The sequence below is a fragment of the Centruroides sculpturatus genome, unplaced genomic scaffold, assembly GCF_000671375.1.
Source record: "Centruroides sculpturatus isolate CEXI.00-Female unplaced genomic scaffold, Cexi_2.0 scaffold338, whole genome shotgun sequence".
Taxonomy (NCBI): domain Eukaryota; kingdom Metazoa; phylum Arthropoda; class Arachnida; order Scorpiones; family Buthidae; genus Centruroides; species Centruroides sculpturatus.
Window position 1 is genome coordinate 466,129 of NW_019384628.1, and position 17,429 is coordinate 483,557.

A 17,429-nucleotide genomic window follows, 5' to 3' on the forward strand; every position below is an offset into this window, starting at 1 on the left:
TAGTTGAATAATAATGTTACGTAATTTACGGATATTCCTATTTATTTTAAACAAAGTCCGTTTAAATAAACGAAAAATGTAATTATTCAGTTTACATCAATGACAAAATCTAGTGTCGAGCTGCTAATGATGGAAATTTTTAAAAATAAATGTTTAACTTACAAATTGCATACTATACGTAACTCGGAATCGTTGAGAGGTTTAATACGTGAATTTATAACAAATGTCGATCATTTAATGCCTTTAAACACTTAAAAACCAATATTTTAGAAAAATATTTAAAAAACGGCAAACTTACTGTAAAAATAAAGATTTGACAACTGGGAACGTTAATTTTGCAGACGACAAAAATTCTCGTCCAGAATGCGCGCGCGTGAATTAACTTTTAAATTAAAAATTCTTTAGGAAAGGATTTTTTTTTAAATTGCAAAAGTGTGTTATAATTAAGAGAGAAAATCCGTACGATAATTAATTCGTGATTGTTTTTTCCCCGACTTAATTTTTACCTTCAAATGTTATTAAAAACGAGTTTTGCCAGAGGACGCTGACATCATAGCAGACGATCATCCGATAGTACGTCATCGATGGCGGACCAATGGTAGAAGAAATTGGCGCTGGCAGAATGTTCGTCTGCTGAGAAATATTGTCAAGATGACAGTTGTAGAAAACGGTTCGTCTCTAGGCGTTAGTGAGGAAATAAACGATTGCAAAGTGGTAGTGACGTTATTGAATGGTAAAAAACACGAAGAATATAACAAAATAAGAAAAAGTAAAACTAGAATCAAATATCGGAGTTGGGTTATTGTATTTGCAGCTTTTGTTTCGTTTTCCATCAAAGCTGGATTGCTTTATACTTTTAGTATATATTATGTTCAATTTCTGTTAACTTTTCAAGAATCTAGGTCTCATACTGCTTGGATCGGTTCATTGTTCACCTGTCTTTTGCAGTTAACAGGTATGTATGTCATTCGTGTATTGTTATATATTTATGTATTACGTACCACTATGCATTGTTACGTTGTATCAGTTATTGTTTTAGTAACAAAATACGTAAAAAGTCTGCATACATAATATGTTGATTTAAAACATCAATGTTTTCATTTAATGTCCATAAAACCAATGTTCAAATTGTTGGGGAATTCATTTTTATAAACAAACATTATATAAAATAATTAGTGACATGTTTAAATATTGAATTGTTAGAATAGAAAAATATTTTTTAATTCAGAAAAATTAAAGTCAGCTTTGTGTATTATTTAGATAATACAATAGGAACATGACATATTGAAATTAAGAAATGGAAATTTCAATGAGATAATTGAAAAGTAAAAAATAAAATTATTATTTTCTATATTTTATAATTGCTCCATTAGATTTTTTTTAATTAAACGTTTAATAGTAAAATAGTATTTAGATTATTTTAAGTGTATATCAATATTTTAAGTGTAATCGATATAAAAGGTGTCTCCATAAGTCTACAACTATCGAAGTTATACTATCTTTGTTTATTCTTTAACAGGTGAAGCGTGATGCCAAGAGGAATGAATTCAAGTTATATTGATGGTGGAAACTTGTGATCAGCAAGAAGTTGCCACAGAGCTTAACAGGCTGCATTAAGAATGCTGTATGTTATTGATGGTAAGTCTGAATGCATCCTCTTAAACTCTTTGGAAACTTCACATGTTGCAAGTCTTCACCATCAAAATAACTTAAATTCATTCCTTCTTACTCAGCACCATGTTTTACCTGTAAAAGAACTGAGATAAACAAAACTCCTACTGTTCCAGACTAAACTGGTAGATACTGATATGCAGTCTAATGAAAACAATTTATTAAAAATTATTAGTTCAATGGGTTATGTATATTACAGTTTAAGATGTTATAAATTTGCATACTGTACTTTTTCTATAAAAGTGATGTGTTAATATTGGCTCACTAGATATATTTACCACCACCCACCTGTATTAGTGAAAAAGGGAGAGGGAGGTAGATAAAGGATTGATGAATCCTTAGAGGTTGACTGTGAAAAAAGTTTGAGACCACAATTTTACATACACAATATAGTATATATAATATATGAAATTCAAATTTTCAGGGTATTTCTTGTTAAGTAGAAGCATTATAGATGTTTTTCTTTATTTAAGGAAGAGTTAATATTTAATATTTTGGTACTTTCCAGTTAGCAGGGTCCCAGTCAATTGATGCAATCCAACTTGCATGTATTAGGTTGATAATTGGTTCAGAGAGGATTTTCCAAATGGGTAGGTTAGGTTTAGGGTTTAGGTTAGAGTTAGATCGCATCAATTGACTGGTACCCTGCTAACTGATAAGTACCAATGTTGTTTTTCATTGCACAAATAAGAAATTATTAGGATAGTCTTTTGAAGAGCAAAGGAACTAGAAATAAAATTTGAAAAATGTTTTAAATATCAATGAAATAAAGATGTTTATATTTGGAAAAAAAGCAATCAGATAGGAATGAAACCTCTAATAAAGCAAAATATAATGGTATGTTTTCACAATCAATAATATATTTTTTAATTGATGTCTTCCTTGAAAGTTAACTTTCCTGCAAACATTATTGTGCTTTACAGAAAGCAATCCTGAAGTGTTTTTCTGTAATTATTACGTGGTTGATTTTATTAGTAAATAAATAACACTACAATTGTAAATAAAAATATTTTGAATATTTTAATTGTAACATAAGAGTTTTTATTTAATTTTCAGTTTGCATAACATTTTTTTCTCTGTTGGGCAATTTTTGTGTCTTATTTTGAGTGGACACATGAAGTAAGCATATTCAATTTTTTTTTTATCTTTAGTATCAGTTATCCATAGTATCTTTGTTTTTGAATGAAATACAAGAAAAATTTGTTTATTTAATATTTTAGATAAGATTAAAAGTGAGTAATAAAATTATTAATGCATAAAACTTAAAGGATGTCATTGAGTATAATGAATATAATGTCTTTATTGTTACAACTATGATGATAGGAGTAGACAGATAAGCAAATGATAATTGCTAAGGCATTATTTAATCTCTTTATTTTCAAATGTATTTAATTTTGCCCAGAAAATTACATTTTTAAATTAAAGTAGTATTTTTAAATTTGATATGATTTCTGAATTTAATTTTATCATCAATGCTATGGTTTTCTATGTATTTTCAAACTTTTTTATATTTGAATTTTTAAATGATTCTGTAATCGTGTACTTCATAAAGAAAAAATATCAGCAAATTAGCAGATACTATAGGCAAATTAGAACAGTAATATGAATAATATATACAGTATTTAACGAATGTTTATCGTGTGTATACCTTAATATTTGTTTGCTGTTATCCTATTTTGACTGTATATGAATATTTTTATTTGATTTTAAAATATATTTAAAGAAGTTTTAAAAAGGTTTTTGTTCTAAATTATGCAATGCTTTCATCATTTAAAGCACTTATTATTCTAGTTATTAATTGTAATATCCTAATATAAATTTTGGATTGCTTATCTGAAATTGTAAGCCATTTTGATAATGTGTGATTATTTTTTCAGTTAGATGTTAAAGAAATGAAATATTTAGAACAAAAAACTATATTATAAATAACTCTAAAAACACCTAAATCCAGTAAAGAACACAAGTTTATTAAGTGAACTAATGTTTTTGACAGTTCTAACATTAGAACCTGAGGATCACCTTTAAACAAGATAAAAAAAATGATAGTTTATTTAATAAACTTGTGTTCTTTACTAAATTTAGGTACTGTACCTTCAGAGTTATTTATACATTGTATATCCCATTATTGCAGTAATTTATATTATCCAAACAAAAACATCTGAGATGTAAAAAAATTGAGCCAAGTAAAAAGTTAGGACAATTTTGATGACAGTAAAAGTTTTTCTTGAGTTTTTTTTTTTTTTTTTGGTAAAAATAAGTTTTTGCTTTGAAGTGAAACAGAAAACATTAATCAAATAAAAATACAGGTAAAAAATCTTAAATACCTAACTTACTTTTACCAAAGAAAAACACCTAAGAAAAAATTTGACTGTTATCCAAATTGTCACAATTTTTTACTAGATGCAATTTTTTACATCTCAGATGTTTTTGTTTGGATATCAATTGTTTGATTATGTTTATTACATTAAGACCTAAGGTGATGATGTACTGTACAATTCTGTTGATTCAATGCTTTCAATATGCCATTAGTAAAATCGTTATAAAAATTTTTCATTTACATAACTTTGAGCGTTTGTTATTCTGGATAACATTTTGAATGAAAATCATTTGTTTCAATGCAACTTTATCCTTACAAGTGATACGAGCAATTATTTATTGTGGCATTATCACAATGCCAGACTGCAATTTTTAATCATATTTTTAATTCAAAATATATGCTCTTCATCTCAAATTAGTAGTGGCTTGCCCCTGTACATCATACTTTTCCTTTAACAAGAGTTTTGCCAGTCATATATTTAACACCTTTCAAGGAAAAATTTTTGAATTACAATAATGTGACTTCAGGTTTGTATTGGAAGTTCATATATAGTTATTCAGGGCCTCCCATCTCAAATGTTTCCATATCTGGTCTAATCTTTCATCTATCTTACTCCATTCTCGAGATTAAGGAAAGATGGACAGATGGACTGTGAGATGACTGTGAGAATTAATAGGTCTAAAATTTTTTCAAATTGCAGCCCAAAAAGTAAAATAGGTCTATGAAGAATCCCTGTGAACTTTGACTATCAACCTGAAAGTTTTTCCAGCACATCACTGATAACTAGAAAAGTTTAAGTTTAAAATCTGAGCTTTCTAGATGCAGTTGTTTTTTCCCTAGGAGTGTTTGCAGTACTATATGAACAGAGAAGAATAAGAAAATACAGCATTTTTGGCAATTTCTGGATTTTTCAATTGCTTATACTTTGGCAACCCCTTTATAGAAAAACCTGAAATTTTGCACACTATCTAAGAAAACAAATATCTTTTGAACAAGATATTCAGTTTTAATCACAAAAGAAACAGTCTATCCAAAATGTCTTTTGTGATTAAAATAAATTTTCATCCAGCGAAATTCTACAAACTAAAAAAGATATTCAGTCTTACTATAAATGTTTGGCATAGTGAAGAAATTGACCCTCAAATCAGCAATGCTGATTCCTATGTAGTCAGTGACTTTTTTACTTGGCCAAATATATATACAGGCAGCCCTCAACTTTCGCACATAATTGGTTCCTAAAAGTGTGCACGAATGTTGAATGTTCAAAAGTAGAGGGATGCAAAAAAATATGCACCAAAAACTGTGTTTTAAAGTATTTGTTTATCAATATGTATACATAATGAAGTTAATGAGGCATGTTTAAGTGCTTTCGGGTAATTTATTTATAAACTTGTTGAGAGTTAGTTGAATACCGTCCTTTTTTTTTTTTTTTTCTTGATAAAGATTTCTATAACATGCTGTGTCTTTCTGAATCACCCTATGTACTTGAGATATACGTTTCCATTGGGATCACATTCTTCCATGATAGTCAAAAATATGTCAAGATGCATGAAGGCTTCATTCATATTTTTAATTGTCAAAGTCTCGACATTTTTATCAGCTTCTTCTTCCTCACTTTCATTGTGCATTTCATTGTTGCTCAATTAAGTATTCATTTGACAGAGGTACTGAGTGAGATTCAACCAACTCATTAACAATTTCATTGTTGACATCCAAGTTTAGTTCTTTTATTAGACTAACTATTTCATCTGTGATAGTTTCCGGTGTTTCTTCAAAATTTATAAAATCACTCATTTGTGGACATAATTGTTTCCAGGAACGTTTCATTGTCAACTCTTTTACTTCACAAGTCTCCAATATTGTTTATTGCATTCCATATATTATAGTTTTTCCAAAAATCTGTTAATGTTGGCCCATCTTCCCTGTCAGTTGCCTTGATGGCCTTAATCATTATTGTCCTCATATAATATCATTTAAACATAGCTATCACTGTTTGGTCCATGGGCTGTATGAGGTAGATAGTATTGGGAGGAAGAAACACAACAATGATTTCTGGGTATAAATTCTGCAGAGATTTTGGGTGTTCTGGAGCATTGTCTAAGATTAATAATGCTTTAAATTGTATATTATTATTTTTGCAATATTGCTTAACTGTAGGCATGAAATGAAAAGTGAACCAATCTTTAAATATTAATGCAGTAACTCAGGCATTTTTATTTGATTTCCAAATGACTGGACGCAATTCTTTATCTTTTTCTTTCAATGCTCTGGGATTTTCCACTTGGTAAACTAACAATGGCTTCAATTTTAAATCACAAGCTAAGTTTCCACCAAGAAGCAATGTCAATTGGTTTTTGGAAGGTTTATGTCCAGGGGCAACTGTGATTCTTCCTTCGATAAAAATGTACGATTAGGCATTTTTTTCAAAATAAACTCATCTCATCTACATTGAATATTTGGCTAGGAGAATATTTTCCATCTACAATAATTTTGGACAATGAGGAAATAAATTCTTTCGCAGCATCTTTATCTGCATCGGCTGATTCTCTGGTGAATTTAATATTATGTAAAGAATATCTTATTTTAAATTTTTACTTGCTTGAAACACCATGTTAGAATCTTCATTTAATCTAGTCTTCTAATCTTCATGCAAACTAAGAGCCTTAGCTTGAATAATTGAAAAACTCAGAGGGACATTATTTTGATGATGATCATCAATCCACGATGACAAAGATTGTTTCCATTTCATCCATTGCATAGCAATGGATGAAATGGAAACAATCTTTTGGATCTATGGTAATGGAAATGGAAACAAGTCTTTTGGAAACAATCTTTGAAGATATATTTCCACAACTTTGAATGTATTCCTTAATTTTACTCTTATTTTTCAAAATTGAACATATCGTAGATCTGTTTACATTATACAAACATCCGATTGAAGCAAAAGATTCACCATTTTCAGAATGTTTAATTATTTCCATCTTTGTCTCAATCGTATGAAGTTTGATTCCTTAATTTCTTTTTGTTTGTATCAACACTGCAGTTTCTCCATTTCTCACTCATGTTTATCAATTTATAAGGACGAAATATTTAAACATAAATAAATAAATTGGCAAAACACACAACACCCTAATGCAAGACTGAAACTGATTTGACCTCTTGCTCAGAACAACACAGTAGTGATTACGATTCCACTATTGTACAAGAAGTCCGCTATTGTAGGAAGTAATGTGTGTCCGAGAATGTTAAGTGAGCTACCACACTTTGTAGTGTATGAGCATTCTGCATGGAAGCAAATTTTTTCATTATCAACAAAAATATTTGAAAAGTTGAATTTTTAAAAATGTGCAAACTAGCAAAAGTTGAGAGCTGCCTGTACAGGTATACCTCGACTTACGTTGTTTCGAGTTACGTTGTTCCCGATTATACGTCGTTTGTCAAAAAAGTATATGGAAAAATAAAAATCAAGTTTAAGTCATTTTATTCGACTTTACGTCTGTCCGCCACAAATATTGAAGTCGTAATATCACTAGAAAAATGTTTAAAGCACATAAAATCATATTAAAATATATACATTTACAAGTATGTACTATATTTACAGTACATGCATTCGTAAATTTAGATTACTTTTTTCTGTACTATATTAATTAATTAAAAACTAAAATTTATTTGTTTGTAAGCTTAAAATAAATCGTTATTAACCATACATTATTAAAAATGCATTAATAAATAAAATACAGAACCGGAATTGGCATTTTATGGTTTAGCCTAGTGACAAGTAGATTTGGAGACAAGTAAATTCGACTTACGTCGTTTTTCGACTTAAGTCGTTCTCCTGGAACCAATTACCGACGTAAGGCGAGGTATACCTGTATAGCCAAACATGTGTAAAAGACATTGCTTTTAAGTTAGTTAAGCTAATTTTTAATTAAATTATCTTAATTTGTTTAATTTTAGCATAAAAATATTTTTTTAAATATTTGACTATAAAATAGAGTATTGTTTGGATTTGGATTATTGTAACTTTAGCAAATATATATACAGTATATACTGTATATATATTATTCATTAGATTTAAAAATATATATATATCTTTTTTGTATAATTTATATAATTTTTTTAATGTGTTAAAAAGAAAACAAAAAATTATTTTTTCTCTTTACAAACTTTATAGGGCCATTTTCTGGCTTAATGATAAAAGCCTTTGGATGTAGAATCACTATCATGTTAGGTGGATTAGGAACTGCATTTGGATATATTATTAGTTCATTTGCTATCAATGTTAATTATTTACTTTTCTCACTTGGAATATTAACAGGTAAGCATTTTATTATTCAAAATAATTTAGTATATGTTTATCCATATTTTTATATATCAGTGTAAAAACCAGCAATGAAGAATATAAAAATTACACTGGTTTATTTATTCACGGAATATGTAAATGATAGCAAATTAAATACACTTATAGATTCTTTCAAAATATACAAATATATACAGTGACCTCTCATTTAAGTGACTCTCAGTTATAAGACATTTTTGACTGGTCCTGGCTGAAGCCTATAGTTAACAACATACCTAGAACTGATAACCGATATGCACAGAAGCAAAAATATATATATTTTTCGCTTCTGTGTTATCGGTTCTGGGTACATTGTTAACTATATCCTGGTGTGGTGTTGTATTGAAGCCTGTAGGAGATAATGTTTAAAATCTCTCATTTGAACGACTCTTAATTCTGCACCACCTACAATTGTTTCGGACTAACATATTTTTCCCTTACTTTATTGTCATGATTGTCAATCACAAGAATAGAGTGGAATCACTTTGCCATAGGTCAGACAGGTGCCTAGGAAGATAAGAAAGCAGAGGATTATCATACTGGACGTAATATCTGTTTTTAGAAAGAGAGTGGCTGCTGGCTATAAAACAAGTGATAATGTTATAACTTGGCCAATGGTCACTTAATTATAACAAGTGATTATGTTATGACCATTGTCATGCATGACAGTGGTCAGTAAAGCGTTATAACATTACCACAGACTATTGTTGCATTCTCCTAAAGTTGTTGCCAGGTATGTATTAACTAATAACTTTGGTACGAATTCTGTCAGGTCACGATTATTTACATGCATATTATTCAAGTTTTGACAAATTGACCTTTCCTGACATATATTTGATACTTTACATAGTTAGCTATGTAAAGTAACCTTTGGATGACCAACAAAATTTCCAAAATATCCTTCCTTCTAGTTTCTGCCCTGTAAAGATTATAACATAAAGAAAATACAGTACTGTAGTTTGGCCCTGCAGGCCCACTTTTGCTGCAAAACTTGGATATGCACATTTATTTCTGAGTGACTGGGTGCCAGATTTTAATTGTGTATTTTGAATTTAAAAGAAATAATGCTTTTAACTGTGGTAATCAATACTGAAAGGTTTGCAGTTATATTTTTAACATTTTTCATTCAAGTTGGTCAATCTCTCTTTTGTACAACTCTCTCACTTATACAACTTTTATTATTGGTCCCTTTAGAGTTGTATAACTGAGAGGTCACTGTATTGTGTGTATGTGTATATAACTACAGTAGAGCGTCGTTTATCCGAAACGTCAATTATCTGAAAGAATTCCAGTCGGCCTAAAGTATAATTTTTATTTGTTTTTATATTTTTAAATGTATATATTTCGTTTGTAAAACATAAAGAAATCATTTTTAATGATACAATAGCCACGATTATTATTTTAAAAAGTTTACATTAGGCTTAACATCGACGAAAATTCAACACAAAGTGACATGCAACAGAGAAAAATTTCAACACAGAATAGGTTAATATATTTTTTCGTACGTAATGGTTATCCGAAAAATAAGTTATCCGAACTACCCCAGTCCCCAATTCATTCGGATAAACGATGCTCTACTGTACACAAATGTAATATAATTAGTTATATTTTTAATCATATTGTATGTAAAATATACAGTGAAACCCCGGTTAACGAACGTCCTGGTTAACGACCAAATCGGTTAACGAACTATTATTTTGCAAAAATTTTGTCTTGGATAACGAACAAAATTCGGATAACGAACTTAACGGGTTTTTGTGTCAAATTTGTAAGCTTGCCGACTTTTAGGGAAAATCAGTTAATCGTGTGTCGGTGATGGTCTAGGGCCCATTCGTACGTTGGTGGTGGCGGAGGAGACAAAGATGACAAGTATTTTACAGTGAAAATCGTTTATTTAGAACGGAAGATGCTTATATATTTGAGGTAGTTGGAAATGGCTTATCTACAGTATTTTCTCTCGGCACTGAGGAGTGGCGTATCGCTGGTCCTACGATAGTGCAAGCTGATCAGTCATAGCCCCAGAGCGGAAGAGATGGGTTCGCTTGGTCACAGAAGCGACGGTAGGTGACAGAGCTGCAACGACTGGAGCGGTCCGCGAGACACAACACAAATTTTAGCGGGCAAGACTTCAGGCTTAATCCAGATAAAGACGACACAGATTAATCACCATAGAATTTTTAGGAAAACTGCGTTTTGACCTTGAGATTCGGGGTTTTTATAGTATTTTTTCCTCTTTGTCTCCTTACGATTAGTCCTGTGTCCCATTCCTCGCTTCCCGATTGTTTTCTTCTTTGTCTCCAAAACCGAAACCAGATCAGGTCACGAGAAAGGTTTGTTCCGAGGCATTTATTTAACACCTATTCGTCGACTCTGATCAGAGATTGTCGATAAACCTATAAGCCTTTCGCTCACAATTTAGCCTGTTGTTTCTGCTATCTGTCATTTTAAAACTTTAACGATCGTGTGTGATGTTTTTATACCAGTCAAATCTTTTCCCTTTTCCGAAAATTTAACCTAAATCGACTGTTTATGAGCACGTTTTCCTATATTTTCATTAAAGAAAACCCATTTTACAAATAAAATTACAAAAATACTGACGGCTAGAACGGATTAATTGCATTTGCATTAATTTATATGGGAAAAATTGCTTCGGTTAACGAACAATTCAGTTAACGAACGGACTTGTGGAACGGATTACGTTCGTTAACCGGGGTTCCACTGTAATACAAATGTATTATATAATATATATGTTTTCAGAGAATCAATAATTATATTTTCAAAATATTTGTTTGTATAGTTTGAAAGAACATACAAACATACAAAGAATACAAAAATGTAATATGTTTTGAACATTTTATTAATTACATTAAAATTCAATTTGTCAAAAACTATAGAATCAAAAATGAACTTTTAAATTTTTACATTATATACCATTGTGAGAAACAGAGGTTGTCAGTTTAATATAAGTTAAGGCCATGCTTGTATGCAATTGCCATCTGTTTTCTTCCTCCACCATGAGCAGCAAGGTAGGACTGAATTTTTTATTGCAGTGTCAGAGAAAGTTGACAGATAAGAAATGATAATCTGGTACAGCAGCAGGCCATATGAAATTTATTCCTAGAGATCAGAGTAACAATCAGGAAAGGTATGTTGAAATTCTCAGCCATCTAAATGAAGTGTGATGAAAACAACCTGATTAAGAACTCAGTCCTTCACTATAATGATGCCTAAATATTGCTGTACTATATATGATGAGTATGATTATTTATTAAGTACACAATTACATCAATTATATTACTGGTCTTAAACATCACTGGCTTTCCTAATCATGTTATGTTTCTGATCTAGCAGTGATACTTTTATCTGTTTACTAAAATAAAAGAGAAGCTAAAGGATTGTAAGTTTTAATCAAGAACAGAGTGAAAGTTACAAAAATCTTAGATATAGAAAATGCTTCCAGAATTGCTTTTACAAATGCAGAAGTGTATAGTTATATTCTCATAGGTGCAGCTTACTCGAAGGTAATGTGTTATAAGAGTATTTTGTGTAATAAAATCTGTTTCAAAACATTTCATTTTTGAGTCTAACATATGCAGTAGAACCTTGTTATTTCGATATGGGGCTGTCCATAAATTACATCTGCATTTTTCTTGAAATTTTTATTCTCCTTGTCCAAGTTTTTGTAACCCCCTCCCCTTTTGGACATCCAGCAAAACTCAACCCCCTTAAAACTTTTATCACTTTATTAACTATAGAGACCATAAGTAGAAACAATGGAATTACATCCAAATTGTTATAACTTACTAGAAAGGTTGCAATCTTATATATAAGTTATAACAATGCTTTCTGTAATATTGTACCTCAATCAAAAAATTAAAGCATTATCTTTGGAACCATAGGAAATAGAGCAGGACATTTTGCACAGATAAATAAACAAAATTGTGATTTTAACATACTTTATATGATGATAATATCAACCAATCTAATAATAATTTATCATCATCATATAAAACATTCCATATCATCATAGCCATACTAACTTTTGGTTAGTGAAATATAATCTTCATTTTGAAGACTATCTTCCTTGGCCATGCTTAAATTGTTAAAAATTAATCTTTGCATATTTTTTATAAAATTTGGTTTACACTTATTTAGTTAAAGTTTACTTTACATTTGACCAGATGCCCATCAAAGAGGAGGACATATTCCAAGAGACAGATCAAGAAAGGTCATTGGTCAAATGGATTCTTCTATCTGGAACTTTATCTTTGGGTCAGAGACCCAAAAATAAAGTTCTGTATAGAAGGATCCGTCTATCTTGATCAGTCCATCTCTATTGCTCCACATCGAGTTTGTCTTGACCAGCTGCCTTTCATCATTTGCTCACTGTCTGTCATTGCTAATCCTGTCCTTGGATGCTCCAGCTATTTCTCCAACAGTCCCTTCGGTCTATTATCATCTACACTAGACTTAATAGAGCTTGTTTTCATCAGATCACATGATTTTTATAATCTTAAACTCGAGATGAAATTTATGGTAATTCTTGTTGAAGTGCTTAAGCTTCTTTTGTACACTATTTTCAGGTCTTGATTTGAGTGTAATTTGGTAACATTTTCCTTGTTTTTATAAGTACACACCAACTGACTGTTTTTTAAATTGCATAAATTACTCAATAATAACTTGTAATATTAATGCATTTGTAAACAAACAGGTGAAATTATATAAGATAATGTCATAATTTTATTCAAGAATTACAATAAACTGATTCGAAAAAAAATTCAGATAATTTGAAGTTATACTTTTTTGGTCCCTTGAGTTTTGAAATAACAAAGTTTTACTGTATATAAAAATAAATGTATATTACTAACATATACAGTTTGTCCATTTACACATCCATTCATGGACAAGAGAGATCTTTCCAGCATTGGTTATGTTGTATTGTAGACTGTAGTGGACACAAATACACTGATAATTATGTTGCCATGACTTGCACCTATTCTGCTGCTATTTGCAACTAACACAATATGCAAGAATGCTGTCAGCAATTTGCATGATGCAATATGTTTAATATGATAAATTTACAGTATGATGAGCCACAACTACTTCAATACATTTTGTGGACTAACAAGGAAATTTACTTTTTCCAGTATAGAGTGTATAACTATCACAATAAATATGCATAATGGTACAATATACTTGTATCACTAGATAAAGTGTTTCCATAATGCACACAACATAGTGACATTGAGTTAATCTAAACATCTGATGCGGAATTTGGCATGAGCAACTTCTTGGTCCCATATTTATTCCTGGCACTCTGAACAGTGATTGATATCTGAACATTCTAAGTATGACAGTGGACGAATGGATAGCTTGCCATTGGCTCAACTACAGTAATTATGATGGCAAGTCATCTCGTTTCTAGACAGTCATGCATCAGTGACTCACAAAACAGTTTAAAACTGCTGAATATTACAATATGGTCTGTTCCATGGCTATCATGTTCCTAGACATGAACCCTCTCGAGTTTTTCCTATGGGGTTAAGAGATCACTGGAAAGCAAGTATATGTTGCTTACCTAGAAGCACTGCATGATGTTGGCAAACTGGAGAGGTGAATACAAGAGCCTGTGAAATAATGAATCAGAAATGTTGTGTCATCAATAATGTCATACTGAACTACTGTAACTCCATCCTTCTATTGCTGCTGAAGGCAGTTTTGAATGTTCTGTAACAAATTAAAGCACACTATTTTGTATCAATTTTTGTAATGTCATCCTTTACAATCAGCGATTATTTGTATGTTATGTTATATTATCTTAACCACTCAACATTGAGGGACAGATATATCTGTCCAGGGCGATCGTGTTGCAGTGGTGAGGGGTGGATATATCCATTAAATTCTTTTGGAGATATCGCCAAAAACTACCATGAAAAAAAATTCACATAAAAAATGAATTATGTAACAATAAAAAAAAGACTTTTCTTTACAAGACATAACTGTTTACAAAATCTTTTTCCGAAATGGTAATGAGAAAAAATGTGTGGAAAAATATTTTAAAAATTTCCCACGTTTATTCTCCAATACTTTTGGATAGCACCATACTTGACTATCCCACTGCTGAAAGGTTAAATTGATTTCCTTCATAGATTTAGTGTGTGTCTCTTTAATCCGAATTAGTAAAAACGGTAGACTTTCTCTCAGCTATTAGGTTAGGTACTCTTTATGCTTTATATGTGTAGCATTTACCCGAAATGCATTTGTGATTTGCAATAAAGGAGTACCTAACCTAATAGCTGAGAGAAAGTCTACCGTTTTTACTAATTCGGATTAAAGACACACATATTAAATCTACGTATTCATCAGCTACCACACCAGATATTGAGTGATTTCCTTCAGTTGTTATAGTACTGGAACAATCATGCACTACATGCATACACTTGTGCAATGTTGGAAAAACCTCTTTTGCCTCTGGATAGATATGTAAGTGGCCACCCTATATATGAGAAATTTTGTTATTAAAAATGATTTTTATGTCTTTTTCAGCAATCTTTTTAAATTTTGTCTACACTGGATTTGCAATTGCACTTGCTGTACATTGTAAGAAGTTTCATAGTTTGGCAACAGGAATAGCATTTTCAGGAATTGGATTTGGTATTTTTGTATTCTCACCTCTTCTAGAACTTGCAGTAGATTATTATGGATGGAGGGGATCCATGTTTATTCAAGCAGGTATGGCTCTTAACTTCTGTGTCTGTGGTGCTTTTGTTTCAAGCAAAGAACTACCAAACTATAGGGAAACCTATGTATCACAAAATCAAAAAGATATGACTACAAAGAATTTTAAGAATAACAATGTGAATAAAGGAAATGTCAGTTTTAATGGACATTCTAAATATTCTAAATTTATATCATTTTTTACAGATTGTACATTTATATGCTTTATTTTATCAAACTCTATATGGGTTATGGGTACTTCTACAATATTTGTGACTTATAAAGATTTAGCAAATCTTTTTGGCTATGGTGATAAATTTTCTATAATAATATCATCGATGGGAATTGCAGATATAATTGGAAGACTTACTGTAGGAGTTGTCTTGTCCAAATGCAAAAACTATGTGATTACATATTCAGCAATAATACTCTTTTTTTCTGGCTTGGCATTGTGTCTTCACATTACTATTTCATCTTTTGAAATGTTTCTTGGACTTGCTATTATGTTTTCTTTTTTCTATGCTAAACAGTGTGTTATTTGTGTTGTGGCTCCAGCTACAATGTATGGGGCTGAAAACCTTACATTAACTTTTGGAGTTCTTTTATTTTTTGGTGGTTGTACAACATTATTTGGTCCACCTCTAGGAGGTAAGTACTTTCTAAATAATAACTATAATTAATCTTTAATTTATTATTATTCAAATGTAAAATTTTAATAATAAACCTTGATTCTATACTAAATAATAAACCAAAAAAATTATTAAAATCTTATTTAAAGTATTGCTTTATTATACAGAGCAAATATTTCTCATTTTATTTAGCTATATTTTATTATATATTATACCAATAAAATGATTTTCTGTAAAGAAGATTGACTTGTTTGCTATGTGCATGTAAAAGTAAATTCCCAATTAGTCCAAAATTTATCAAATCAAGTCAAAAATTAAATCATAACTTTTTAACGATCTTTTAAATTTTACTAATTGGTAAATTGATACTGTCTGTAAATTATATTTTACAATTAAAAATTATTTTAATAAATTTTAAACAAATTTTATCTTCAGGATGGCTTATTGATATGACACAAGATCGTTCAGCAATTCTGTGGTTCACAAGTTCAACAAATTTTATTGCTGCTGTTTTGATGAGTTTTGTCATACTACTGCAAAAGAAACAGAATAATAATGATATATGTGAAATGTTATAGTATTATTTCATATATATATTGTTCATATATGATATATATATATATCAATGATATGATATGATAGAAGAAGTAACAATATATTCCCTTTTAAAATTTTATATTAAAATATTAAAATAAAGTCTTCAAAATGAAGATTATATTTCACTAACCAAAAGTTAGTATGGCTATGATGATATGGAATGTTTTATATGATGATGATGATAACTTTTTATTACATTGGTAGATATTATCATCATATAAAATATGTTAAAATCACAATTTTGTTTACTTATCTGCTGTTCAATCCTATTAGGAAATTATATTTTGTCTACATATTTTTTTTATGCATTAAAATTGAAGTAACATTTTTAAGTATGAACCTAAGGATAGACAATTTTTAAATATAAAGATCAGTATATAGACTATCCTTTATTGAACAGATCAGTTTTAAATTAGTGAAAATGAGAATTATAAATTAGTAAGTCATTGCTGAGTATTCAAATAAAGTTTCATATATGTAATAAATTAAGAGAATTTAACTAATTAGTCTTGTGTTTCAAAGTGGCATATGAAGAATTATCAATATTTATAACATCATTCAAATTCATAAAGAAATAAAATTACATCAAGATTATTTGGAACAGTTATCTATTTTCAAAAAGGTGATTTTATAAAAATATCCACAACAGCTTTCAAATTTATGGGATAATTTATTCAAAAGTGAATATTTATTAATTTGAATACTCCCTAGAATTTTAGTTAATTATAGTCATTTATTGGATTAATATTCAATGTTTCAAAAAATTGCATTATAATTGAAATTAATTGTACTATATTGATTATTTATGATTTCTTTATTTAATAAATGAAGTTTCCATTGCAAAAATTATTATTTTCAAGTTGCTTTTTATGATTAATTATTGTTAAATTTATAACTTTAAAGCTTAGCTTTTTATAATACAATAGGTATTTGAAAAACTTAAGGTTTATATTAATTAATTGTGTGTCCAAAAATGAATGAAATCAAGTAATAGTTAAAATGATTAACAGATGTTTCAAAAATACCAGCATTGGTTTATTAGTTTTCTCCTTTTTAACTTCTGTACATCACCTGTCACATTTTCCTTAGTCAATCTTATATGATTGATCAATTTATTTCTCCAACATAACACATTATTTCAATAATGTGTTTCAATAAT

At 29.6% G+C, this 17,429-nt stretch overlaps 1 protein-coding gene across 3 annotated transcripts; it reads left to right on the forward strand.

The window, feature by feature from the left end:
- The first annotated feature begins 512 nt into the window (after positions 1–512).
- Positions 513–17,101, forward strand: LOC111625666 (monocarboxylate transporter 12-like). 3 transcript variants are annotated; one of them, XR_002756761.1, is made up of 5 exons: positions 513–955; positions 8,163–8,306; positions 14,874–15,692; positions 15,866–16,030; positions 16,109–16,154. XR_002756761.1 is itself a non-coding variant. In XM_023368882.1 (5 exons), the coding sequence occupies exons 1-5, from the start codon at positions 652–654 to the stop codon at positions 16,249–16,251; spliced, it is 1,218 nt and encodes a 405-aa protein (XP_023224650.1). In that variant the 5' UTR covers positions 513–651; the 3' UTR covers positions 16,252–17,101. The 3 variants fall into 3 exon arrangements, 2 of the variants coding, with proteins under 2 accessions (XP_023224650.1, XP_023224649.1); XM_023368882.1 differs by lacking the exon at positions 15,866–16,030 and having other exon boundaries at positions 14,874–15,059; positions 15,252–15,692; positions 16,109–17,101; XM_023368881.1 differs by lacking the exon at positions 15,866–16,030 and having other exon boundaries at positions 16,109–17,101.
- The last annotated feature ends 328 nt before the right edge of the window (positions 17,102–17,429 follow it).

Coding starts and splice junctions, on each gene's coding strand:
- LOC111625666 (XM_023368881.1), top strand. CDS start 652: ATGACAGTTGTAGAAAACGGTTCGTCTCTAGGCGTTAGTGAGGAAATA. Junction 956..8,162: donor CTGTCTTTTGCAGTTAACAG/GTATGTATGTCA, acceptor CAAACTTTATAG/GGCCATTTTCTGGCTTAATG. Junction 8,307..14,873: donor CTCACTTGGAATATTAACAG/GTAAGCATTTTA, acceptor TGTCTTTTTCAG/CAATCTTTTTAAATTTTGTC.